The sequence below is a fragment of the Borostomias antarcticus genome (assembly GCF_949987555.1).
Source record: "Borostomias antarcticus genome assembly, chromosome: 1".
Taxonomy (NCBI): domain Eukaryota; kingdom Metazoa; phylum Chordata; class Actinopteri; order Stomiiformes; family Stomiidae; genus Borostomias; species Borostomias antarcticus.
Genome location: NC_140234.1, coordinates 32,224,785 through 32,252,409, shown reverse-complemented (window position 1 = coordinate 32,252,409; position 27,625 = coordinate 32,224,785). Strand labels below are relative to the sequence as shown.

Sequence of the window (27,625 nt, the reverse complement as noted above, 5' to 3'; positions counted from 1 at the left end):
ATTATGTGGGAGATGATTTAATGTATGTGACCTCAAAGAGGGTCCGCCTGCTTTCAGGTAGAGAATGCACTGATGTGTGCTGAAACTGTCATCTTAATAAAATGAAGTGCAGTCTGCTCTATGGCAGACAGCCACAATACTGAGTTTACTTTTGTGAGAGAAGAAAGGTTCATTTCTGCCTGTCTAAATTCTCAGGCGGGCGGATTTGATCCCTTTAGGAAATCCCTTGAGGCCAGGACCCTCCAGGCAAGGCGCAAAGGTGCCTGCAAAGTGCTGTAGGAGCATATTTACACCTAGCCCGCCCCTTGAATTCGGGAAGTTCCAGGTGATGAAGATGGATTTGATTCCATAAACGTTGAAGCGCTGGTATGCATCGCCACCTACATTGGAGGTATTTATTGCAAAGTTCATACACGTCCACGTGGCCAGCTTATGCTAGCAGAGTGCAACCCCAATGATGAAGCGGAACATTCTGTTCGAATGCGGTGGCAGCATATACTGTATCCCTTCACTTTTTCCACATTTTATGTTACAGCCTTATTTCAAAATTGATTAAAAAAAAATCAAAATTCTACACAGAATACCCCATAATCATAAAGTGAAAAAAGTTTTGACATTTTTCCAAATTTATTAAAAATAAAACACTCAAATATTATGTGTGCATACTGTATGTATTGTATGTACAACCTTTACTCAATACCTTGTTGAAGCACCTTTGGCAGCAATTGCAGCCTCAAGTCGTCTTGAGTATGATGTCACAAGCTTGGCAGACCTATTTGGGCAGTTTCTCCTATTCTTTCCAGATCCTCTCAAGCTCTATCAGGCTGGATGAGGAGCGTCGGTGCACAGTCATTTTCAGATCTCTCCAGAGATGTTCAATTGGGTTTAAGTCTGGGCTCTAGCTGGGCCACTCAAGGACACTCCGTTGTCTTGGCTGTGTGCTTAGGGTTGCTCTGTTGGAAGGTTAAAGTCCCAATGATTGTCACACACCTGACCTGAAGGTGGTGAAATTAGTTTTCTGCATTTGATCCATCCCCTGGAGAGAGAGAGAGAGACTGTGGTCTCATTATAATGTGTCTCGTAAGTTGTATGTAACTTTTGCTCCATTGTAAATGTATTATGAGAGGTCAGAGACGGCATCTATTAGATATTAGTTTATACATCAATCTGTCAGATCAGCTGCAAACATAACAGACGCAAGATGGCACTGACACCAGACAAGGTGATTATACTGTATACATTATTGTTTATATAGTACTGTAGATGCATCACACTAATGTTTCACTATGATCATTTCTGCTGTGTCTAAATATGTATGTTCTTCAGTTCTTCAGTAGGGTTGCAACATTGGAAACTTTCCGTGGGAATTAATGGGAATTTATGAAAATTAACAGGAATAAACTGGAAATTTGGGGGCTATTTATACCAATTGTAATAACCTGGTCATATACAGACATACATATTTAAACAATTTGTTTTGTCATAAGCAGACACGCAGACAAGTATTTCTAATACACATTTTATGTTGACATTTTGACATTTATATTGACATTTGACTCTAATTGCGGAGAAGTGCTCTACAGCCCTGTTGTAGTGTGTAAGATGCTAGGAATTATCTGTGCCTGTGATGGAGGAATGCACATTGCAGGGTTGAAATTCAACTGGATTTGCACTAAATCAGGTTGTTTTAACCAAAATCATGCTGCAAGATCTAGAATTGCATTTTATGTTGTTTTTTCCCCAACTACATCTAATGCATCGTGTTCCAGTGCAGCTGCCCACTGGGAACTGGTGGTCTTGCCAGATCCAAGTATGGCCGGATCCCAGAGGGAGTGGCCTATTGGGCCACCGCTCCCTAAGGGTGGTTAGTTTAATCTCAGCTTGAAAGTTCGTTGCACCACAGCAACCCTGTCTGGTGTCAGAATTACGGACACCGTAAGTTGTCTCTCCCCTTACGGACACCAAGAAGTTGTCTCTCCCCTTCGCATCGCAGACCACCCCCTGTAACAGTTAATAGGCGGCAGTTGGACGCTAGGTCATGGTCAATTTGTTACAAAATTGGGTGAAAATGGGGAAAAAATCCTAAAACAAATTTCATAAAATTTATAAAAAGTTCCCTTTTTTCCCCAAATTCCTGAGCTTAACTTCCCATTCTAAATTTCAGAACATTATCCACCCCTTTGCAACCCTATTCTTCAGACATGGAAAAATTATCAACTTTAGACGTAAAATTCCTAAAATAGTTTCCCACTGGATAGAATAGAAGAGCGGCAGGCTCAGGATCACAACGTCCCCGATTCCATCCCAGCTCCTGGAGTTCATGTGTCTTGAGCGAGACACTGAACCCCAAAACCGCTCACGTGCAGCACGGTGGTGCAGGACCCATAGTACTGTAGTACTGTCACCTCACAGCAAGAAGGTCCTGGGCCTTTCTGTGTGGAGTTTGCATGTTCTCCCCGTGTTCCCAATGGTTTCCTTCCAAAAAGAACCCATATCGAAAAAACATGCAGAACAACGGATCGCTAACAGTCTGTCCCTGACGAAGACGGACAGGAGCGCTTGGTTGGTCCCCGTGGCGCGTCCCCTGCATGCTGCCTGCTGTCTGCTCCCGGCTGCCCTTGGGGGAAGGACAACGTGATGGGTTAAGAGCAGAGGAGAATTTCATCAGTGGACACTCCTGTCACTCTGTGTGTGTGTGTGTGTGTGTGTTTCGGTGTTGACGCCCCATCACCGTGTGCTGTGCAACCACTGTATGACAATGAAAGTTGTTTGTGTTGTTTTTTGTTTTGTATAAAAACAACTTTGAGAGAAAGAAGAGAGAATGATTGGTCCAGATCACCAGCAGCCTGGAGAGTACTCAGGAGCTTGACCGGTATTAGGATTTCAATATCCCAACATACACTGTCCAATATCAAGCCTGATAATTCACTGAGCACCAGCAAGCCCTGCTTCACTTCTCATCCCATCCTTGTACAGTAAGGTGTTAGACTGCCCTCCTTTTCCCTGTGAGACACTGAGACATAGCCTACGGCACTGAGACAACACTGAGACATACAGTGTAGCCTACTGATGATGTTGAGAGTGCTCATTTTCTTTTCTGAGTGTACAATCCATCAGTTCAACTAACATTTTCACATTTTCTCCGTCTGGAGATGTCGGAATCACTGCGACCTAGGTCTCTTACAAATGAGCACTGCAATTACAATACAAAATAACAATATCAGTATATGAATAAAAACAGATGTAAAACCAAACAATCATACAAAACACACTTATAGGTAAAAAGGTTCTTCAGCTCCTTAAAATGTCTATATTTTGAACGTTATTCTACAAAGATTGTACATAGAAACTATCGCCACGTAGATGGAATTTCCTGTGTTTCCATGGGCCAGGTTTCCACTGAATGACATCCTCTCTGACCAGCCACTCTGGTGTGTTTGGCCTTGGCTCTATATCGTCACTGTCAGATGAAACACACTTATCTCCAAAATGCCAAGTTTTCAGAATGTCGAAAAGAAGATTCCAATATCTATGTTTTTGAACATAAAATCACATATGATGTTTAGAAGACATTTAATAGGTCCCAGAGGCTGTAAAGGGTAGTCCCAGCTTTCAACTGATGTTTAAAAAAAAGTATCTGAAATGGAGTTCCATGGTTTTCATCTAACAGCGACGATATGCATCTCCATGTCAGCACATATTGCATTATATAGCCTAATATAATCGTTGTGTATGAAAAACACTGCAAATGCAATATAAAACAGATGTTCTCCCAGTCTAGGTCAATTACAAAATCAATAACTTTATTATGAGAACAGTATTGGCCAGAGTGTTGACGTCAGATGCAGCTAAGCAGGAATGATGAGCCATGCACATCTGTTCTCAAAACACAGTTAGTCTACTGCCCACTGGATATACTTGCTCTTGTTTTAGTATGGATATTTAGGCTGCTTTCAGACTTCAACAATACCAAATAGACTACTATATTCATGTTGTGGGGGAAGCAAACCATTTGAATGTCATTTTGAGGAAGGTTTGATGCAATAATCCATCACTCATTACATTACATACATTAGTCATTTAGCAGACGCTTTTATCCAAAGCGACTAACAATAATTGCATTTAACATAGGAAAAGCGAGTATACTACTACTTGCCAGAACTCACAAGTGCATCTTCTTTCTAAAACAAGTGACTAAGAGCATAATCTAGTGCTGAAGGCAAAGTGCAAGAATAGCAATCTAAAGTACAGTGCAATACAATAAGTGCTTAGGAGGGAGGATTGTTGTAGTACTTCTTGGAGAGATGAGTTTTGAGCCTGCGACGAAAGATGGGCAGCGACTCTGCTGTCCTGACATCAGTGGGCAGTTCATTCCACCACTGCGGGGCCAGGACAGAGAAGAGCCGTGACCGTGTCGATCGACCGCAGGGGCCTCGGAGTGACGGGGCAACCAGTCGCCCCGAGGTAGCAGAGCGTAGCGGTCGGGAGGGGGTGTAGGGTTTGACCATGGCCTGGAGGTAGGAGGGGGCTGTTCTGTGATGGTTCGGTGTGGGACCCAGGCGCAACAGGAATGGAGGAGGCAAGGAACGGTTAAGCCCGGAGGGGCGATTTAATAAGGTAACACAAAGGGGGAGCCACAAAAAGGGATGCCACAAAATATAAGGGGAGAGAAAAAATAGGAGCCACCAAACTGCCACTAAATAATAAAAATGTTCTTGGCTCAAGGGAGCCAGAGGGATCCGGAGGTGGAGCAGGGTGAGGGCTCTGCTGGCTGGTATAACACAGCAGAGGGGGTCCGGGATACTGGAGAGACGAGGAGGAGAGGCAGGGTGAGTGATAGTAATCACGAGAAGGGAACGAGAAAGCACTACAAAAACACAGGTAAGTATAATCGTAGGCTAGGCTATACTTTACCACATATGTTATGGTAAGAGCTGGCGATGAGTGGAGTGTAGACCAGGTTCTTGAAGGGGTTGAAGGTGATTGCAGAACGAGGGACAGGTGTGGTGATGATGAATGGGAAACCGGTGAGTAGAGCCGCGCCCGCGTCATCGTCGGAGACGAGCGCGCCGTTCTTGTCGTTGCGCACGGGCCGATGTGCTGGGCATGTCGGGATCCGACTCTTCGTCACCGGAGTGGGAGGAGACTGCCGAGTCCGCGGAGCTGGCCGGAGACGGGGAACGCCCGGTAGTGGGGGGAAACTCCGGAGAGCCAGAGCGTCGCATGCCTGGGCCGATGCGACGTGCGGTAGAGCGCGTAGGACGCCCCGAGCGCGCAGCGGGCCCAGAGGGGAGAGAGGGAGGCGGTTGTGGAGGCGAGGGCATGCGAGCCGTAACATGTTCCTTTCATTGCCCTGTAGGTTAGCGCCAGAGTTTTAAACTGGATGCGAGCCGCTACAGGGAGCCAGTGTAGGGAACGGAGGAGGGAAGTTGTGTGGGAGAACTTGGGGTGGTCCACTCCATATTTTCCAAGGCAGCAAATGCTAACCAGAGATAACATGATTTCTCCCCATACGTGTCAGAAACAAGTGCGAAGACAAAATGTTGAAAGTGTTAAAAATCTTGGCATGCACCTTTAATACGAAGTCTAGAGGTCAAAGGAGAGGGCCTGGTTCGAATCCCGGGTCAATCAGAGAAATTTGTTGTAGACGGTTACTGGTTTCACCATTGTGCTCTTGAGCAAGGCACTTTACTCCTACTCTGTTCCAACTGGCCAGTGCTGAGGTAGCATTGTGCTGTGACCAGCTGTATGTGTGTCCCAGGAGAGCATCAACCTGCAACTTACTGCACTACAGTGTGTGCCCCCTTCACCACGAGGCCGTTGCTGCAAAAAAGAAAAAATTATTCGTTTTTTTTTTAAGTTTACTTTTTTCGGAACATACTTCCCCCATGATCCCCCATAGACTGCCATTCAATTTCTTCAACAATCCAGACTGGGCATTATTGAACCAACACACAATATAATAGATGCCTAAACTGATGAGTGTTATAACTATATGGCTTAATAAAATCTACCCAAAGGTCAAGGTCCATCAGCACCGGCTCCCCCAAAGGCTACGTCCTTTCCCCCCTACTCTTCTCCCTGTACACCAACAGTAGAGTGGATTAGCCACCAGTCTGTTAGGCTCCTGAAGTTTGAGGACGACACCACCCTCATCAGATTGATCTCTGAGGGAGATCTCAACACAGTGGAGATGATTGTAGACTTTAGAAAGAAATCAGCCCCCCTCCCTTCCCCCATCACACTGAATGACACCCCAGTGACCACTATTGACTCCTTCCGCTTCCTGGGCACCACTATCTCTCAGGACCTCAAATGGGAACTAAACACCAGCTCCCTCGCAAAGAAGGCACAGCAGAGGATGTACTTCCTGAGGCAGCTGAAGAAATTTGGACTACCAAAGAATATGATCCTCCGTCATTGAGTCCATCCTCACCTCCTCCATCACCATCTGGTACTCCGCCACTACAGCCAAAGACAGGGCCAAACTGCAGCGCATCATCCGATCCGCCGAGAAGGTGATCGGCTGCAACCTGCCCTCCCTCCTGGTCCTGAACAACTCCAGGACCCTGAAGACCGGGCCAGGAAGATCACGGCTGACGCCTCTCACCGCGGCCACAATCTCTTTGTGCTACTCCCCTCAGGCAGGAGGCTGCCATCCATCAATGTCTGCACGCCACAGAGGCAGCTTCTTCCCCACGGCCATCAGCCTCTTCAACAAGGCTTGTGTCCCCCTCTGACCCCGCTCCACCCCCGCCCACCACAGACCCCACCACCGCTGAGAGACACCGTTGATAGACATGACCTGAATGTACTGTATAGGGCGCACCACACTCACATACTGTATCACGCCGCACACACATATACACATACACACACTTGCACATGACCCGAATGTAGGCTACTGTATATACTGTATACTGTACACATCGCACTCACATCACGCTGCACACACATATACACATACACACACTCACTTACACATTACACTAAGCTCACGCACTGTATATACACTGACTGCACTACTTTTTGTACATTTTTCTTTTTCTTAGCTTACCCTTTTTTGCACAAGCATTTTGCACTGGCTCTTTGCAATGTCCTGTCTCATTCCTGCACCCTGTCCAATGTTGTCTCAATGTTATGCACGACTGAAAGCAAATTCTTAGTACGTTGAAAAACTGCATGGCAATAGATGAATTCTGATTATGTAACCATTTGTACAACTGACTAACATAACACTGACTGTCTGTCCCACATTTGGTTCCAGAAGAATAACTCAAAGGGTTGAATGAGTTATAACCTCCTTGGCAATATCATGTAAGCTTTCTTCCAAGAAAGCGCTCGTAAAAAGTAATGCAATTTGCAGAACTTGGATTGGCTCAGACAGAGAGAGGCTTTGAACTTAAAGATACACCGAAAGCAGGCCCCCAGGATTTGAAATCTAAAGTGAAGCCCTATAGGACTGCACCATCTTTGAAAAAAACGCGTCATTGATACCTTTGACATGGCAGTCAAAGGTATCAATGACGTGTTCTTGTAGTCCATGAACAGATTGTTCAGTCAAACCATGTTCAGTCACAATTATACTGTTAAAACTAAGATGCCTGGATTTAAAAAAAAGAAGTTTTCCAACGGATATATTTGACGAAAATAGATTAATAAGCAAGCCGCTTTTCATTGCTAACTCAGAGCGGGGAGAGCCATGAACACGCATTTGCATTTCACATGAACGCAATCTGTTCGTGGTCTACAAGAACGCGTCATTGATACCTTTGACTGCCATGTCAAAGGTATCAATGACGCGTTTTTTTGAAAGATGGCGCGGTCCTATAGGGCTTCACTTTTCCGAGCAGTCAAAGTGACATATTTCCGCCTGAAACGGGCTGCAAGGGCGGGACATACGTTTAGATGAATTTCATTGGAACGTTATCGAGCAGGCGGGATATTTAACACTTGAGGCTGCAGAGTAGTTGACGTTTTGATTGACAGGGTGGATGTCGTGAGATTATTGGCCTAAAATCTAAGGTACCTGGTGTTGTAATTGCACGTGACCTACCGTTTTCCAGTAAGTAAGAAATTATATACTTTGATATAAGATTACAACAAAAGTAGAATATTGTAATTTTTTTGACATACATAATTGAATAGGTGAACACTATGACCAATTATGTGAACCAAAATGGGACAGAATGCTTTTTCCATTTCTGTGCGACTAAGAGTGATTCGGCAAAAACAATTAGGACTTATGGTGCATTCGTTTATAACTGGGAGGTGGCAAATTGCGACTTTCTTCTAGGAATTATTAAATAAAACACCGCATGAACTCGCACTTCCTCGTCGCAAATTCGGATATGTTTCTCAGCCCCCAGTTGCTCGAATGCACTAGATATAACTAGGTAACTGTGATATAATGGTATATAGCTCGAATGCACACAGGTCGGAGGTAGGTATTTTGCCACTTGCGACTTGCCACCTCCGACCACAAACGAATGCACCATTAAGCCTCAAATAGGCCTACCCCGATTACCACAGGTGTTACTTCGAAGCAGGCTCCAAATCAAACCAGTCACTACACTGTTAAAAGATGGGGGGTCTGCGGTAGTGTAGCCTAACGGTCTAATGAGTCGTTCTTTTGAGAACAGTAGCCTAGTATGAAGCGGGCAAGAAAGATTGTGGCCGACCCCTCCCACTTTGGACACAAACTCTTTCAACCACTCCCCTCTGACAGGAGGCTGCAATCCATCAGGACCAAAACCGCTATGCACAAAACAATATTCTTCCTGACTGCCGCTGGCCTCATCAACAAGGCCCGGGAACCTAAGCAAATTCCGAGTAGGCCTATGTGAAATCCATACCCGACCATTTTATTTCGATGCAGTTGCCCACTGTGTACCCGGGTTCCTGCTTTGGTCTTGTCAGATCCGAGTATGCCCAGATCCCACATGGAGCGGCACATTGGGAGCTCTCTGAGGGTTGCTCGTTTACTTTCAGCTTGAAGATTCGTCGCGCTCTGGAGTGGGATCACGGTCACGAGCCAAGAGTCAATTAGTTGTATTTCTTTCGTATTGTCGACCAGCAGTTATGCAACGAATATTCAACAGTAAGTAGTGGTATTAGACAATATGCCAGGTCAGTTGGCTACCAAATTGGGATGAAAATCGAAAATACGTTTATTTAAAAGGGCAATAAGGCTCAAAACATTCAAAATGTATGGTAAAAGTAGTGGCCCCCCCAGTTGAAGCGATGAACATTTTGAACTGTGATGAATTTCACACTCAGAGATGATACAATGCGAGGAGAGTCTGGCAAACCAGCGCTACAAAAGTATGGGGAGCAACAGAGTCTCCCAGCACATATTCATCGGTTCATCTCAATGTCTGTTGTCTATCCAGCAACACCCACGAGACAACCCACATAACGCAAACCATCCCTCTGCTCTGGTCCACGCCGTTGCTGGCCGTATGTCTCATCAGGTTTCGCAATCGGCAAAGCAAATGATTGGTAGGATGGCAGACTCAGAAAATGAAACATTTCAGAAACACCATCAAAACGGCGCATTCAAGAATACCAAGACAATGTAATTCTGTGGGGAATGACTGTAGCTCTCTAGTTCAACCATTACACAAGGACAGAAGTTGGCTAATTAATTATTACTGTATGAGGGTCTTGATTTCGAACGGTAACAAGGCAAATAGCAGAGGTGTGTATTTATTGAAAAATAATACACACCTGAATGATTATAAACTCACTTGGGAGCTACATATGTCATGGATATCTGGATACTTCTAATGAAAAATACAGTTGGTTGTGAACACCTAACAACTGTACAGTTAAGTAACTATCAACATTAAAAGCCAACTTTTGGGTGAAATTATACAAAGATACATGGACATGAAAATAGAAAATACTTAGCCTATAATTTAGATTTTTGTTTTCGAGAGCACCACAAAAATATTACCATGCTGACAAAAAGTATTGTTTTCATCTTGAATCAACCCCTGGCAAGGCCTCTAGCTTGGTTTAAAGATCAGATTTACCGCTCATCTCCAATGTTCTGCAAAAATCAACAAATAGGTTTACGCTATTTACATTAAAGGGTGACTTTTATCATATTTGTCCCCACTATACATTTTAATCCATTTATTTTTGCTCATAGGTTTATAAGCACAATTAAATTGTTTTTGATATTGCTTTATTCCACTAATTTCAACCACATAGGCTACTATATCAAACATTCCTCAATCATTTTTTAATGTAGACCTAATATATGGGACCACTGCCATTGTCTATTGTGGACCCCAGGAACATTAGCTGTTGTTCTGCAACAGATAATAGGGATCCAAAATAAACATAAACATAACATTGTCTGGGATGTTTCTTTCTTTACTTTTGCCATACAGTATCTTCAGTATTCTGGTGTATCTAGCATGCGCTAGATACGTCTCTTCTTAGGAGTTTGTCCTCCTCCTCTGCCCCGCTAGAAACAAAGGTAGAAGAAAGTTTATGCAATCACTGGTAGACTGTGAATACAGAACTTCAGTAAAGCCCAATTCATACCAACCCAACAGTCAGCGTTCCTAACCACACTTATCATGAGGGGATATTCCTTTCAATTCAGACCTGCCTTCTGCCCAAAGAGACTGCAGCAAGCTCACATTTAAACTGAGGCGGTGCTCAAAGTGAATGACATGACATGAGCTTAGGAGCCTAAATACGTTTAATGATTTACGTAACTAGGATACTTCAACTGATTCTGGAGCAGCACTCTGACTGGCTCAACTATAAATTGTACATAGCCTATTGAGGACAAAAAGTGAGTCCAACCTCTTCCATTCAGCTCAAACATCGACCGACAAGGTGTTCACACCAAACTGAGGCGTGTCGCTGGTCGGACCACTGTTTTTCACCAAATGTTGGGTTGGTGTGAATTGGGCCAAAGATGAATAGTACTTTGCAGATTATTATCATTTACCTGGAATTCTTCTACCAGGTACTCGTCTCACTGTCTCCTCTGTAGACAGATGCACATTAATAAAGTTGCAAGTAAAGTCAATTAAAAATCCACTGCAATCCATGTAACAAAGTTGATGTGGTTCTTACCGTAAGCTATGACTGGTTTCGTCTCAAAAAAGTGAAACTTAGAAACCTGTGGACCTGTGGATGAGAGTATCCAGTAGATCCAATAAGGACAGCTCTACTTACAGTATATAGTTTCCAGCAGGAATGCTGTTGGAGCCATACAGTGTACTATAGGGTGGTTATATGTGAGCTTCCCTCAAAGTTCTTTCACATCTTTCTACTCTGAGGGTGTATTTGATTTGATATTCTAGGAAATTATAGTTCTACAGTACTTGACATTTCTAAATAGCAAAATATTAAAAAAACATTGCTTTATGTTGTATCTGGTCCGTGTGTAGAATGTGTGTAATTGCTGTTACTTGTCCAAGTCAGGGGTTTAGGGGTTTTTGGACATTCTTTTCTTTTACTGGGTGACAACAAGATACAAGGGCCATTGGCTGCCTACCATCTACAACCAATCCATGAGTACATTAAAGGAACAGGCCAATATTTGGGGAAATTAACTTATTAACCATCTTCCCCAGAGTCAGACAAGAAGATATTCCCTTCTCGTGTCTGTGCGTGCAGTATACTGTAGCATTGAGACATGCACTGTTAGCCTAGCTTAGCTGCAATCACTGGAAGTGGCTTTGAACCATTAGCCTAGCTCCCTCAAAAGTGACCAAATACACTTTCCAACAACTCCAAAACTTTCATATTTACATGTTGTGACTTGTAGACGTGTAGAAATATATTTTTTAAATTCCACATCTGTTGACGGAAGTTACAACGGGGCTTTTGAGATGCCGTGTGCAATCACTAGGGACTTTAAAGGAATAGTAAAGGGAAAATGCATGTTTAGCCCTGTTTTAAGCACTTTTGAGAAAGTCTGATAATTGCTCTACTAATGTTTGGTGACAAAGTCTAATTGCTCTACTAGCGTTGGTGTTCTGACATCAAATTCGCCCCAAAGTATGAATCCTGTAGGGTTTTATTGATCACTTTATGAAATCCATTGACTTGTATTGAAGCGACCGTTGTAGATGTGTAGATCAATCCGCAGAGGGGATTCAGGAAGCGGAACTACTTACGGTAGCTATTGTTATTGTTTATGTTGCTAGGCTACCTCGTTTGCGGAAGTTTACACACGTATGTGCTGCGACTAAATAGTTCTATGCTAAATATTTAAAAAAGCCTTTCCAGGTGAACTAGAATCTCACTTTATGGCGAATTATATGTCAGAACGCCTCGGTGAGTTTCTTGTCTTTGAAATTGACATGTTTTTTGAATGATTTTTCAAGGTGCCCATTCACATCCATTGTATGACCAAAACGGTGGTAGAGCAATTATCAGACTTTCTCAAAAGTGCTAGTTTTGTCAACGTTTTGATCTGAACCATTGTATATGATCATGAGTAACCTTAAAACAGGGCTAAACATGCATTTCCCCTACTACTCCTTTAAGCAACGACGGTTTTCAGGACTGCTACGGTGGCCGGAAATAGATCTGCTATGACGCTATCGCCGTAGCGTCAAAATCGTTAAGAAAACAGTTCAAATCTGCTTCGAAACTTACGATGCCTAATTTAAAATTGTTATTTCCACACATCTACAAGCCACAATGTGTAAATGTGAAGGTTTTGGCTTTGCTGGAAAGTGTATTTCGTCTCTTTTGAAGGAGCTACTGGAGGCTAATGATTCAAAGCCACTTCCAGTGATTGAAGCTAAGCTAGGCTAACGGCACACGTGTCAATACTGACTACTGCACACACAGACACGAGAAGGGAATATCTTCTTGTGTGACTCTGGGGAAGATGGCAAATATGCTAATTTCCCAAAATCTCAGCCTGTTCCATTAACTTCACTAACCAATGCAAACGTTGCGTCATAATGGTTGACATGTTAACCTGTAGTTACAGGTATCCAGTTGCAAAGATGTAATGGCCATCAAGTAAGGCTGTCTATATGAGTTGTTTTACCTGGGACTAACTGAAACTTGGAACTTGTTTTCTTGATGATGGACACTTGGTAGAGAAAGAAGGCAACACATTTCAGCACATCACAGGGAAAACAGAAGAAGAAAGGACTGGAGGGTAAACTGAAGCATTATTATCAGTAGCCTTTCACGGGCTTGAAATGAATTCAGGCAAATGCAAATACAGTATAATTCATATTCAAAGGATTATGTCCACACTGTCTCCATTTCTATCCTCAGAGTGAAATGCTCCAAGGCTTTCTGGAGATAAACTTGTTTGCGTACAATTGACATTAAAGCTTAAAGTGCATTACGTACTACAAAGTACTTTATGTACTGTACAAGTATCATTCATTTGGCTGAATGTCTAGTACATGTGCATGTGCCTAAGCAACCAAGATAGATGATCCCAGGAACATGCAACATGGCTTGTTATCTTATATGGGCCTGTGTATGTGATTACAGTATCTGAATAATCATAATGGTTCATTCTTAATCAGTCATAAGTCCTTGTCCCATCATACAGGAGCCTGCCTGTGCATGCCAACTCTTACATCAAGTCAGAATAAAGACATGTTCTAATTGTAATACTGTACTGCATGTAATTTGGAGAGAATATCACACAGTGATGATACTTAGCTGTCCTTTACTCTACCTTCTTCAACATGTGTGGTTGTCCTCGCTGGATAACAACAGCACAGATAAAGTGTTAGGAACTAAACCAAAACATAGTTGTAGCCAATTGAAAAATCACAACTTACCTCCAGACAATATGAATAAACTGTATACTGTTATGTGGACAAGTATACTGCTGTACTTACTCATGAATGTGAGGGGAATTTCACGATAACTGTATCCTGACACATACTGTAAATAAAAGGAAAGCATTTACAGTATTGTATGAAGTCTGTCTGATACTAGACACACAAGTCAGTCTCTAAACACTGCGCTCATCTAGTCTGGTGTTGCGAGACTAGTCTGAGTCATGCAAGGGCAACCGTGAGCATGTTGGTTCACTAGCTGCCTGGGGGTTGCATAAGAGCATATCTTTTCCCCATTATGATTGGACTACTTTACAGTATATTACATTTTAATTGGGTCTATAGAAAAAAAGGAATTGAATTGAATTTTAATAAATAATGTGTGCACCTGCTATATACAAAGTACTTAATGGATATATTCATAAAAATTGCCTCTCGGAGTATCCTCCATAGTTATGTTACAGTATGTGGCTTAAACATATGGACATTCACTGATTATTACCTTGATATTTATATAATTGATGAGCCTCTTCAGGAGGTCGAAGAGATCCTGGCTTCCAACAGGCTGGTCTAGAGACAAGTACACAACAAGTATACAACCACACTGAGATGCCAATTATACTGTAGCGCTGGCAATGAAAACAGTATGGAACTTCGGTGCTATGAGCCTGCTAGCCAACTACGAGCTTGCGCTGAAGGAAAATTCCATCTGCCAAGTTAAATTCAGTCTGCTTTAACCTCACAGTTTGTGGATTTGGGTACCCATAAGACCGTAGGAGAATGGTCCGTGTTTCTGATTGGATCTCAGCACACCCACACACTTAGAACCAGGTGTGGCCTCGCCTCCCGCTCCAGGCTTTTTATTCATGTACAGTATTTATTTATTTATTTTCTTAATGCTCTGCTGTCAACCTGACATAAAATTATAACTATAATTATTTTAATTTTTGCAAACAGCAGTCTACAAAGATGTGATTTTCACAAAGTTGCTCAATCACTTATGCCTCTTGATTTATCATAGTAATAACTTATAGCAACATTTCCATTTTTTAAATCTTACATACTGCAGCTTTAACTGGGGAATGGGACATGAGTGGCCCTATGAAAAACTGAGGACTGAGGAACTAACTCTTACCTGCAGGATACAGAAGACGTTCGGTGAAGTGAATGACTCCATTTGTAGCCATGATATCATGTTCAAGAACCTCAACAGTATTCACTTGCACAGTGTTGTTAGCCTAAAAGGGATGAATATGGGAAGAGAAAATACACAAAGTAAGAGGGGCAGTGACTGGTTATAAAATGTAGAAAATCTGGAGTGCCAATCATTTATTTTGCTCAAAAGGATTCTTTCTACATGCAATAAAAATTGATTGATGAGAAATTGTTTTTACAACAGAATTTCCAAGTCCTTACATGGCATTTGATAACTACATGTGCTCCAATAGCTGCTTGTATTTCAAACCAAGCAATATTTTACTTATAGTGTACCGCTAGTTTAGGTAAACTTCAATTGTAAAAAAAAAAAAAGCCTAAACGGAGGGATAGGTTTAAAGCGTGTTTAAAGGTGTACATTAGTTTAAAGGGATATGTTTCAGGTTCATGGTAGACAGACCACAAATAGGGCTAAATGTCCAAAATAGCACACTACCACTTAACATGTTTTAAAGGTGCACATCATAGTTAATTACTTATTCTTTATGAAACATTTTACATGTTTATAAAATGTATTACTTTTATTTTGAAAATAATTATTGCTACAAGAGGGTGATGCATCAAGGGAGTCTTATGTTTACTGTGCACTTGTTCATGTTAAAGAAAGCAATGGGTTTCAATGTGGAATTGTGGGTACTTCCAAGTGACAGGGCCTTGTGTTCCTGTCTTTGGAATACTCACAAAGAGCACTCTGAGATTGCTGCCCATGAGAGTCTTGAGGAGGTTGGTCACTCTGGTCTCCAGGCCTCCACCGATGAAGACACCTTTACTAAAATGATACAGCAGGACCGTCCTCAGGGCATTCATGTCACCTGCTCATTAAATGAACGAAAAGAGACATGAACAACAATAATGCAGCGGTCATATCTGAGATATTAAAATGTGACCCACCACCTTCAGGACATACAGCAGAAACACAGAGACTGATATGGTTAGAGAATGACACAGTCTGAGAGACTGACCCATCAAAAAAACGTCTAGATCACTGGTGGTCATGCCATCAAAGGCATCATCGCTGGGGGCGAACAGGGTAAAATCGCCTTCCTGTTTCAGCAGGTCAGTCAAGCCTGCAGCCTCCACCAGATACAAGAAGATCCTGCAAACAACATTTGATTTGTCACAACTAATACTGACGGCAGGCTGTAGGAGTGTACAGGTATTTTGATACTCTCGTACTTTGGCTTCAGCACTAGATTATGCTCTTGGTCACATGTTTAGAAAGGAGATGCACTTGTGAGTTCTGGTGAGTAGTATTACATTGACTACATTAAATGCAATTATTGTAAGTTGCTTTGGATAACAGCATCTTCTTAATGACTGTAATGCAATGTAATGTAAAGTTCTTCGTTGCCAATTCTCCAATCCACAAGTACATTTCCACAGCTTACTTGAAGCCTCCATTGTTAGTAAGGATCTGGAACATGCTGGCTTCTGCAGGTTTCATTAGCATCTTCATAAGGTGGAGGGCTCCGTTGCTCCCCTCCTTACTGCCCCTCACCAGGCAGGCGTTCTCAATGCAGACAGCCTACAGACACGTGGTATAGGTAACGGAAGGGGCTACGTTAACACCCACTCTGAGGCGACAATGTCACAAAAACTGTATAAAACCAGACAATGTTTGGTGACAACATTTTAGTTTACTTTGTAGCTCAAAGTGTCCTCTAAACAATTCCGGTTTTCAAATACAGCTGTGTCGGTTTTAAACTGGGTTGCTAATTTTGACAATAGCGCTGCAATTTGGAATCCTGGAGAGGGGCTCCATTAACCTCCATTCCACCAACTCCTATGTACAGTAACGTTGGTACAGTAATATGGAATTCTCATACAATGACCAGGCATCGCCAAGCAATATTTTCAAGGCGACACTTCACAGAATTCATAGTGATGGTTTGTGGTTGTTTTAATACAACTAAATATGCACATAACAAGCAAAAAATATGAAGGTAGACTCTATGATATGTAATTGTAGGAGAGTCGGTTACTTAAATCAGTCTTGTCGCAGCGTTTGGGCGTTAAGACCGCCCCTCTCGAACGTGGGAGTTAACACCACCCCTTACGCTAATGAACAGAGGTCAGCGTGTTGGATTGTGTAGGCTACTGAGAGAATGGAGCTGTACTCACGGTGCGATAGACAAAGACCCTAAGGAACTTCCCTCCGATGGTCTCCAGTTGCTGACCGTTGTACAGTTGACCTAGCACGATCTTTTCCTTCAGAACATGGTTCTCCAGGATGACCTTGAGGAGCGCATGGTCCATCGACATCACCTCATCTGTGATGGGAAAATAGATACATTTTATGAATTTGTAGATTTAAAAGTAACAAATATCTTGATACATTTTTGTCATAGTCATACAAACTTTTAGCTATAGTCATGCAACCTTTTTATTAAATCAATTGCAATAGACACCCAGACTGACTCATCACAGAACATTTTGTTCCTGCTATAGACAAGGATATATAGTACAACACTATCCTTGGAGGAGAGTCTTGCCACTGTTAAGCAGTTTGCTAGTAAACAGTACATTGATGTGTATGGACCATGAACAAATCATATTTTGGTTCCAAGTGCACAATTTATAAGTGGATTTAACAAGTATCCCTGGATGCAGCATCTTTCCTCAGAGGGTAAGTGTATCCCTCAAATGAAGAATGCTTTCCGCATAAATAAACAACATGGAAATTCATTACAAAATACTGGATTAAGATTCTGAAATATTCCCTGGGCAGAGTTAATGGTGTATTCTGAAGGCTTGGCATGACATGCTACTTCCGCAATGCTATATCCCAGTGCTCAGCCCACAAGAGACCCTTATGGACAGAATATTGCACACTAGTGAGTCAGCCTGACAGAAAGAAAAATGCCCAGTGTTTTACAGACCAGAGCAATGTTTTCAACAGACTGTGCATTTACCCACTTGTTTGGGGGGAGAGGCAAGGCAAGTTTATTTGTATAGCACATCTCAGCAACAAGGCAATTCAAAGTGCTTGACATGAGACATTAAAAGCACCAAGATAAAGTGCAATGCATAAAAGGTCATATAAAACGAAATGCAAAAAAGGACATTTAAAACAAAATGCAGGAAAGATTAAATACAGGAATAAAAGTTACAGAGCAGTGTATGAAAGTTACAGGGCAGTGTATGAATGAATAATTATTTGATTTAATAAAAAGCAGCAGCAAAAGGTGAAGTCTTCAGTCTTGATTTAAAAGAACTGAGAGTTGCAGCAGACCTGCAGTTTTCTGTAAGTTTGTTCCAGATACGGTATGAGGAGAGAAAGCGATGTTCTGGGGGTAGGGATATGTGACTCACCAGTGAAGGCCGTGTTCATGGGAGCCAAGAGAGTGTACTCTGCCTTCGGTCTCATGGCAGCGGACAGGCCCAGCTCAGCCACCATTTCACTGAAGGTGGACTGAGAACTGCCAACCAGCTCCATAACCTGCTTGGCTAGTCAGAAACAGGACATGCTCATTTTTAACACCTTCATTACATCCAGCACATTTGTACACCGATTTATCATTTTCACGTGATTGGTGAGAAGAGGACAAAGATGGCGTCCCCTACCAGAGTCAGGCATGAGCACTTGGTCGATGAGGTGGATGACACCGTTGGTAGTGATAATGTCCTTTTTCAGCACCATCTTGACGCCATTAACAGTGAGGCTGTCTCCATCGCAACCAACTACAATATTGTGACCCTCCAGAGTCTCAAAGGAGGTGCCAGCCATGATGGCCTCTGAGCACTGGACAGAGTTCAGGAGGTGGAAGTTCAGCAGGGCTGCAGGAAAGACAGAGCGTCATTTCAACCATGGTCTGACTCCGTGTTTTAAAGGTTCCAAAAGATGTGATGACACAGTGGAATTATTTTATGACTGCCTATTATGTAGAAGAACTGGATGGATTTATAACAGATACAGTATGAATGTGATATGAGAGGAGTCAAATCAGCAGCAGAATATGAAGGTGCCATCCATGGGATTATGCTTTTGTCCCATAGATCCTTGTAAGGGGAGACTCATACTTTTATTTTATTGCTTGATTGATTTGGTTTCTGTGAACTGGTCTGATCTCTCAGGTTAGGGCAGGCAGCTTGGTAATTATGAAAAAGTTACAGACTGGGTGACTGCCAATTTGCCCAGCTGTGTTAATGATGCTGCGTCCTGCCTCATGCCTTTGGGCACTATCTTTTATAATTTAATGTTGAGGGGCTTTCAGAGAGTCTGCTATTATTATTACAGAGTGACTGCCCCAATTTGCCAAGCTGTCTGAATGAGGCAGCTGTTTCTTGCCTCAAGCCATTGGGCACTATCGGTCATAATTTAATGTTGACGTGCTTTCAGAAACACAAATTACTGCAGTATTTGCCTTATAGTATGTTTTGTTTTGCTTGAGAAGTACTTTTGTGCCACTCAGACATGATCTACAAGTGACAGTGAACACTTTTTAACATGAAACTGTCAAATCCAAATGCTTTATCACCAGAGAGATCTGAGCTTTGTATGAATTTCCAGCACTATGGTCTTATTTCAGTATTTCATACATCGTTTGAAACTAGAGCCTTTCTTGTCTTTACACACTTGCACGACAGCGGTCAGTGTTCAGTTTGCCAAATGTCTGAGAGTTACAGATCCATAACTCAGACTGTAGTGCTCCCATCTGTTGAATAGGGAAAACACTTACATTTGGGGCTTTAGATTCACTCAGTCTAGCAAACGTGCCAACTGGAACCACTGGGTTACTGTTCCTGTACCTTCATCTTATTAAATATGACCCCAGGTAGGATATCTCCTGTCATCAATATAAAGTCTCCCTTTCCCTCCCTCTAACTCCCTCTCAAAGTAAATCTCTCATGTGAGCTTGACTTGGTATGCACTGTGGAGCCTGTTCTCCATCTTTAACCTTGGGTAGGAAACAGCCTGAGGCATTTTTGCACTACAATCCTGCTACGAGCTAGCAGGGAGGGAAACTTCTGGCTGCTTCCCACTCACGGTTTGGGATCTGTGCTTATAACCAACATGTCCCACGTTCGACCTCAGAAAAGTACAACATTTTTTGTTGTTGTTGTGCTTTTTGTTGTTTAAAACCTAAACCCAACCCTAGCCCTAATCTTAACCCTAGCGCTGACTACTCAAGTAGAACGCTTAAGCTTAACTGGCGGGCTTGGTCATTGCGCAGGCTTGGTAACGCATTTCTAAGCGTGTACAGTACTTAACACTTTGGTTTTGTATAGGTGAAAAAGCCTATTTACTAAACTAAAGCATTGCCAGGGTGTGATAGAATTGCGAGTCTAGCCAGTGGTTTGCTATACCTTGGAGGACATCCTTGTTACTCTTAAGTCTTTCTAGTACACCTGTATCCAGCTTCTCAAAGGCTTCGTTTGTTGGGGCAAAAAAGGTGTAATGTCCTGGCTGGCCCAGCTTGTCCAGCAAGCCAGAGGCAAGAGCCACATCCTGAAGGGAGATGTCACACACAATAGAATGTATTAAGACAGCATTCAGCTGCACATTAAAAGACCATTAAATGAAGAGAAGAGAAGAGAAATGAAGAGAAGAGAAGAGAAGAGAAGAGAAGAGAAGAGAAGAGAAGAGAAGAGAAGAGAAGAGAAGAGAAGAGAAGAGAAGAGAAGAGAAGAAAAGATGAGATAATCATTACAACTTACACTCAGTGACGTCAGGTCATCATCCACCTCAATGAAATCTTGTATGGTGGTGCCGACAGCTTTGATAACACGGTCGATGACATGCACCACGCCGTTTGTGGCCACCTGGTTACCATTGATAATTCTGGCGCAGTTCACAGTCACCACCTGCACACAATACAGCACTGAATACATAACTTCAAACGATATGTACATTCTGAATATATGTAATCATAACTGCACTTAGACTCACCCCAGTGGAGTAGTGGTTGATGTAGAGGCCCAGATCGCTGTACATTGAGGTGACCGTCATGTCATTCCTCAGGTCTTTGGTTAGGAAACGTCCGTTAGCCATGTGGTAGTGCAGGGCATTGTACAGCTCAATGTTTACATTGCTGACCAACGCACTCCTCACTGTCTGTTAGGTAATGAGGTAGAGGAAGGAGGTGAGGTGACATGTTTTCCATGGGAGAAATACGGACGCCTGAGTGTCTCCTGGCGCTGCACTTACCTCATCCAGGAGATCCCAAGCCTCATTACTCGGGGAAAAGAAGGTGTAGGATCCAGGTCCCTCGATCTCAGGCCTCAGCTTGGAGACGTCAGAGTAATGTTGGGTCGCAGAAGCCTTCACCAATCCCAGAGTCCCATACACATTGTCAATAGGGGCCACTAAGGAAAGAGTAAGACACCAACATCATTACATCACATTCAGTAACTGAATCGGAATGTGAGGCAGCAAACTACATCCAATTCATATTGTTGAATTTCCTAAATCAGTAATGTATTGTGTGTGAGAGGTCCGAAAATGCACATACAGTATTTAACCTTTGTACACTGAGAAGGGTTTTTCCTGCATGGAGGATTTTTTGGCACCCCCCCAAAGAGATTCTAGCCAGAGCCAAAGGAAAATCACCAATGCCAAAATGCTAAAGTTTTTGAATAAAAATAGCAATTCAAATCCTCTCCAAATGTGTTTGATAGCTTGTATCAAGTGCAGCCCATCCCTCTTTCTTGCATTGTCCATGGTTTGGACCACTAGTAATCGAGATAATTAATAGACAGGTTATCAGTATCTTAAACATTTTGGCTTCATATCCATTTTGTGTCATGTCGGGAGATTTCCCACGATTGTGTAAAGTGAGCTGTCAGAACGACAGTAAAGACTATAGGCCTATATATGCTGGTAGACTACTCGGCATAACATGGAGGTTTCCCCCCAAAATTGTGTACGCCCCAAAGACCCATTCCGAGCCAGGAAAAACCCTTCTGAGCACACATTAACCTACAGGACGTGACAAGTGTATCAGCACAAACAGCACTGTACCTGCAGGACAACCTCGCATACCATCCAGCTTCATGTACCCAGGACAGCACTCATACAGCACCGCTCTGCAGGCCAAACACAGAGACACACTCCAATCACCGGCACACAGATAACAAGCTCTCCACCACATGCACTGCGAATCGATCAACACACCATCTATCAACACACCATTGCAGAAAATGTATTTTGGAGACCGTCTTGTTTGTTTTAATAGCCTGACTCATCACAAATGGTTGGATTGCCCGGGTCTCGATTCTGTGTTTTTAACATTTCCACATGGTCATCATCTCTTTCGTTAGCCATACAGGCCATGTGGTTCAATGGTTTGGGCCGGGATCCAGTGGAAATGCTGCCTCCAGGATTATGTGGCCATTACACTGGGGGATATGAACTATTAAGGCTTTTGAACCTAAACAATTAGCTTGGTTTGAGAATTTAGTTTGGTTAACCTCTAGTCTAGAATATGTCTGGGTCTTGAAATGGTGCAGGGCAATGAAAGCTTTGAGTAGTCGGAAACCTTAGGCAGGATGTGGAACTTTTTAACTGGTGCCACAGCGTTTAATAAGACTGTATGGAAAAACATCCTATGATGAACAACCAGAAAGAGAAAATACTGGGACGGATGAGAGATATTTTTATATAATCGCTGTCATAGCAAAATACAACTGTCCATGGCTTTTAACTTGATTGTAGCAAATTCGTATTATTTCAGACTTAAACATCTATGGAGTTCTGTACAGTACGTTAAAGCAGATGAGTTATGAAAGCCACTTCATTTGCATGTGTGCGATCATATCTTAACTCTGTCAAAAGGAACAGGACTGGACAAAAAAAGTAACCATAAATCAACATGAAGATGAGGGAATCCATCCTGTAGATACTGGGTCTGAGAAACGATACTTCAAGTCTCAAGATCTTCAAGTCTGAACAAGTGGGAGCTGCAGTATAGGTATGCAGTAGGTACCCAGCAGTACTTTCCATAAGAGCAGGGCCCCAAATATTTTAAATTGAGTCCTGTTAATTACCATATTAAGTAACAATAAAACCATCGACCCTAACATACTCTTACAGAGCCATTAAAGTCAACCATATCCACATACAGTAGGCAGTAAATTAGGGTGGGAGTTTAAATATAGTTAAATATAGAACGGTCCTTCCAGCGCGGTTGCCTTTACAGAGAGAAACCTCCAGAGAAGGACACCTGAGCTCCCATTTCCCCTGTTCTATTTAACACCCTATAAAGCAGAAGAGTTTATGGCCTGTCTTTGGAGTATTTCACATCCTCACAGTTTTTAGATGTGTTTCTTATTTATAGTAGTAGTTAAGGTAGTTTCCTGAGACCCAAATATCTGTTCATAAAATGTCCCTGTGAAAGCGACAGAATACTATGGAATACAACGATAGAGACACCGCTGTGAATTAAACAAAAGAGATATCACTATAGATGAAACAAAATTAAAATAATACAACAAAAAGAAAAGAACATGAACACTGTACAAATATCCAACCTGGTTGAGATACTCAACATGAGTCGTAAAAGAAAGATTTCATATACTTTCAGTTTTGGAACCATTTTGTGCACCCTGCTCCGCTCTGCTCCCGGGGTCCTTGGCTCTGTGCCTCCTGTCACTCCCCCTTGGCATGGACCCCCCCACCTCCCCTGACTGGTCCCTGGTTACCCCCCTCTGGTCCCTGGTCTGCCTGCTGGACCCCTTCCTGTTTGAGTCCCTGGTCTCCCTGCTGGTCCCCTTCCTGTTCTGGTCCCTGGTCTCCCTGCTGGTCCCCTTCCTGTTCTGGTCCCTGGTTACCTCCCTCTGTTCTCTGGTCTTGGCCCCTTCCACTGCTATGCCCCCTGCAGTGCAGGGCATGATCGTCCTCTGACTCTTTCTCCCCGGGCTTCTCGGCGCACGCCATGCCCTGAGGGCCGCTCTCGGCAACGGTAGCGCACCTGGCCCGGCCCCACTCCACACCTGGCGCAGTCTGGACTATTCATTGCCAGCTCGTGCCATAAGCAATGTAGTGACATATTGTACTGTACCTAGACGATTTTCCAGTGTTCCTAATGTTCCATGATCCATAGTATTCCTAGCGTTCAGAGTTCCTAGTTCTATGACTATTCCTTTGTGCCCAGCCCTACCCATCTCTCCCTCTGCCCAGAACATTCCAGTCTCTCCCCTGGATCCCACGGGGCCTCTCGCCACTCGCCCCCCCCCCCCATGGAGCCTACCACCTCAACACCAACCCGCCGTCCTGCCACCCCCTTCCCTCAAACGCCTGCTGGGCTTTCTCCTCTGCCAACGCCATAAGTTCTGTGGTGCCCTAGCAATTTGGGGTACAAAATGTTACTAGAAATGGAATAGCGTCTCGTTGGGAAAGGTAATTGAATATTTGCATGGGCTTTGTGCTGTCTGTGCAGTTCAGAACATACCACATTCATTCAACAGTAGCAGTAGAACTCGGCTTCCAAAAGTGCAGCTCAAGCATAAACCCTGAGTAGAGTACAAGCTGTGGAAATGCTGATTGGAAAACTAGGCATGGCACAGATTCATGTCAGAGAACAGAAGTGCTGAGGGAGCTGGAACAACATCAAAGTGATCTTCTGAGAGAACATGTGTGCAAAATTGCTGGGCTGAAGTTTCCACTTAAACCGTAAATATGCTCCACACCATCAGTGTGGCATCCGAGGACCACCACACTGACTCCCCAATAACCATGACCTTATGTTACATTGAGTTGCATTGAGGGAATTAATTTTTAATCTTACAGTGTTCAAGGTCTTACATTGTCTCCTCTCATCTACTCTCCCTAACAAGTATCTTTTGTCATACAATATGTTCTGAATTTTCTCCAAAACCTTCAGACTACTTTGTTTTAAGTGATCAAAGAACTGACAACCATCTCTACATTTGTAAATTGCTCGCTCTAAGCTTCGAGACACAGAGGGAAACGCAGTGATATCCATACCCTTCCATGAGATGCTGGAGATGTTGTTCTGGGTCATGGAGTTCACTTCCCACCTCTGAATTTGAGCGTGGAAGATCTTTGAACTCAAGGAAATAACTTTTCCTGAGGGGGGCCATAAAATGACACTTACGCTTTCTTTCCACAGATGGCGCGTTGGTACCAATTACGGCATGTGCTGAAGTATTTCTTCTTGGTCCCCAAGACCTGCTGGAGGGCGCAGAGATTGGGCCTGATATGCACCAGGAACACAGAGGAGAATAAGCGTGTAATACATTACCATATTTAACTGAAACATTTTGCTTGCATTGGAACATGTAATTGATATTACTGTAGCTTTGTATCAATTAGTAACTTTTGCAATGCATACATGTATAAAACTTACAAATATGTGGACAAAGAATTATCCATTGTGCATCATTTACTCCTTAATTATACTTCCCCCATTTGGAATAGCTAAACCTTAGATCCATGTGCTTTTCTTTGTGATTGACAGATCTTCAATAACAAGAACTAGAAAACTATAATATAAATAACAACAACCACTAGTACTTCTTCTTCTTCTTCTTCTTCTTCTTCTTTTTCCTCTTCTACTGCTACTACGACTAATAATAATAATCATAATAATAATAATAATTATAATAATACGAATAATAATATATAATAATTATAAAATAAAAAATGGCAAATGTATGTGCTTGCTGAAAGCAATATTAAGAATTGAAATAAGATATACTGTATGAAAGATGATGGAGGATCTTGAGAAAGAGACTTTACATTCTGAATGGAGGGTCTAGCTGAAGAGATGACAGAGATAAAAGGAAGTTCTGTACTGTATACTGTATCTCCCATGCAATTCCATGTGGTTTGTAGGAGCGTCTTAAAGCTTCCATAACATAGCCTACGTATTAATGGTACCAAAATATGAGCATAACACTTAAATAAGTGTGTTGTTGTTGTTGTTGTCAATGTTTCAAATGAATCACTGGCTTAAAAAAGTAGTTAAAGTAGAGACAGACAGTGGTAATTAGTCTCCAATAGATTAACAGTCATTTTGAGTTTCAAAGGTTAGCTCAAAAGGTACAAAAGGTATCGAGGTGAAAGTAGCCTTAATGAGTGTGAGTAAGATGTAATGGAAATTTCACTTTAACAATAGGCTACAGTATATCTCCCATAGACATCCATTCATTTTGGGGGATTTTCACGAAAAGCATAAATGCTCTAGGACACTGGGATTTTATATAGCATTAATACGCTTGCCATTCAAAGAATTTCGAGGCTCAGATTAAGTGTCTATTTTAAGAAATTAGTGAGTGGTTAATGAAAGTCTGTATCCCATAAGCATCCATTCATTTCCGGGCCCCTTTCAACATCTGTGGTATAAAAAGTGTAAGCAGTGTCAAAGTGAAAAGATTAGGAAGAAGCATACTGTATCTGCTTTCACAATAACGTTTTCTAGAAAGGGCATTCTATCTTCAATGGTTTTAAAATCGTAGCGATCATAGAAAACAAATGCATGCAAATGAGCCTACTTTCAGCAAGCGCACTAATAATGCGTTCTTACCCTTCCTTCCTTGCCCTGATGCGACTGTGGGACACGATTTTGTCATAAGCCGAGGAGTCAGCCCTGTCAAAGGCAGACAGCACAAAGAGTGAAAAGGCTGCTGCAAAAATGAGCTTCATCCTTAGGTCATCAACTGGACCCAAACCCTGAAAAATGTGAGCAGGCTCCCAGAGAGTGAGTTTATATACCGCCTGTCTCTCCACATTAGGAGTATGGCAGAACATTTGACTCACACGTGGAAGACAGAAACCCCCCCCAAGAGATGTTTTTTCCTCCAGTGCTACAGCCTAATCTATGCATGCCTCTGCAGTAACCTATGCGTTGACACTAATTACAAATATCTAGATTTCTAGGTGTGTAAATGAAATGCATAGGCTACTATAACTAACATTTCTCTCAAATAGGCTACTATGATTATTTTGTACAGTATTTCAATGTATTTAGTTGTAACTTTGTATTGATCGGTAGCCTATACAATCAATGAACATGGTTTGTAGTATGAATACAATCTTTTTTTAAATGATCATTGCACCATACTATAGCCTACATATGGTTCTCATGCAAGGAATGGTAGGCTATGTGGGAACAAAGAGGGTTGTCTAAGAGATTCGTCATCCTTATCGCGAATGGTAGGCGTTGTTTTTTATGGAATCTGGGTATATATACCGACATCCTCCAAATTTGGAAACCATTAAATTCAGGGAACACGTCAGTTTCTTGAGAACACTTCTGTTTCTCGTCTGTGGTAATCCCAGTTTATTCATTTGGGACCCACAACAAAAATAGATAGGCCTAACTGAAACTTTGAAGCACCATCATGCTGAGAATGGTCATGCTGGCCAAAGTAGCTTCATCAGAGTGCAGCGTACTCCATCTAGTGGTGAGTGATGGTAGTTCGACCTCATGGTAAACCAGGACATGAAGTTAAAGGACTACTGTAGTTTGGTATTTAGCATTAGAGCCCTGATATAAGGATCATATACAATGGTCCATATCAACATTATGACAAAGAGGAAACTCACCGAGCCAACCGCACAAGACTGCTAGTGAGCAACAGAAAACTACAAACTATCCAAAACAATTAGTCCAGTTTCAGGCTGTGGATGAATGAAAATGTATGTATCATTTTAT

At 42.5% G+C, this 27,625-nt stretch overlaps 1 protein-coding gene across 1 annotated transcript; it reads right to left on the bottom strand.

Moving 5' to 3' along the window:
• Positions 1–183: 183 nt before the first annotated feature.
• On the bottom strand, positions 184–26,613 carry postnb (periostin, osteoblast specific factor b; the record flags this gene model as incomplete). Its single annotated transcript, XM_084460680.1, has 18 exons — positions 184–380; positions 11,101–11,154; positions 13,854–13,899; positions 14,296–14,363; positions 14,929–15,031; positions 15,690–15,820; positions 15,971–16,104; positions 16,397–16,533; positions 17,130–17,278; positions 18,321–18,455; positions 18,573–18,785; positions 20,316–20,457; positions 20,667–20,813; positions 20,899–21,063; positions 21,157–21,314; positions 21,970–22,034; positions 25,064–25,162; positions 26,495–26,613. The coding sequence occupies 18 exons, from the start codon at positions 26,611–26,613 to the stop codon at positions 184–186; spliced, it is 2,262 nt and encodes a 753-aa protein (XP_084316806.1).
• Positions 26,614–27,625: the final 1,012 nt, after the last annotated feature.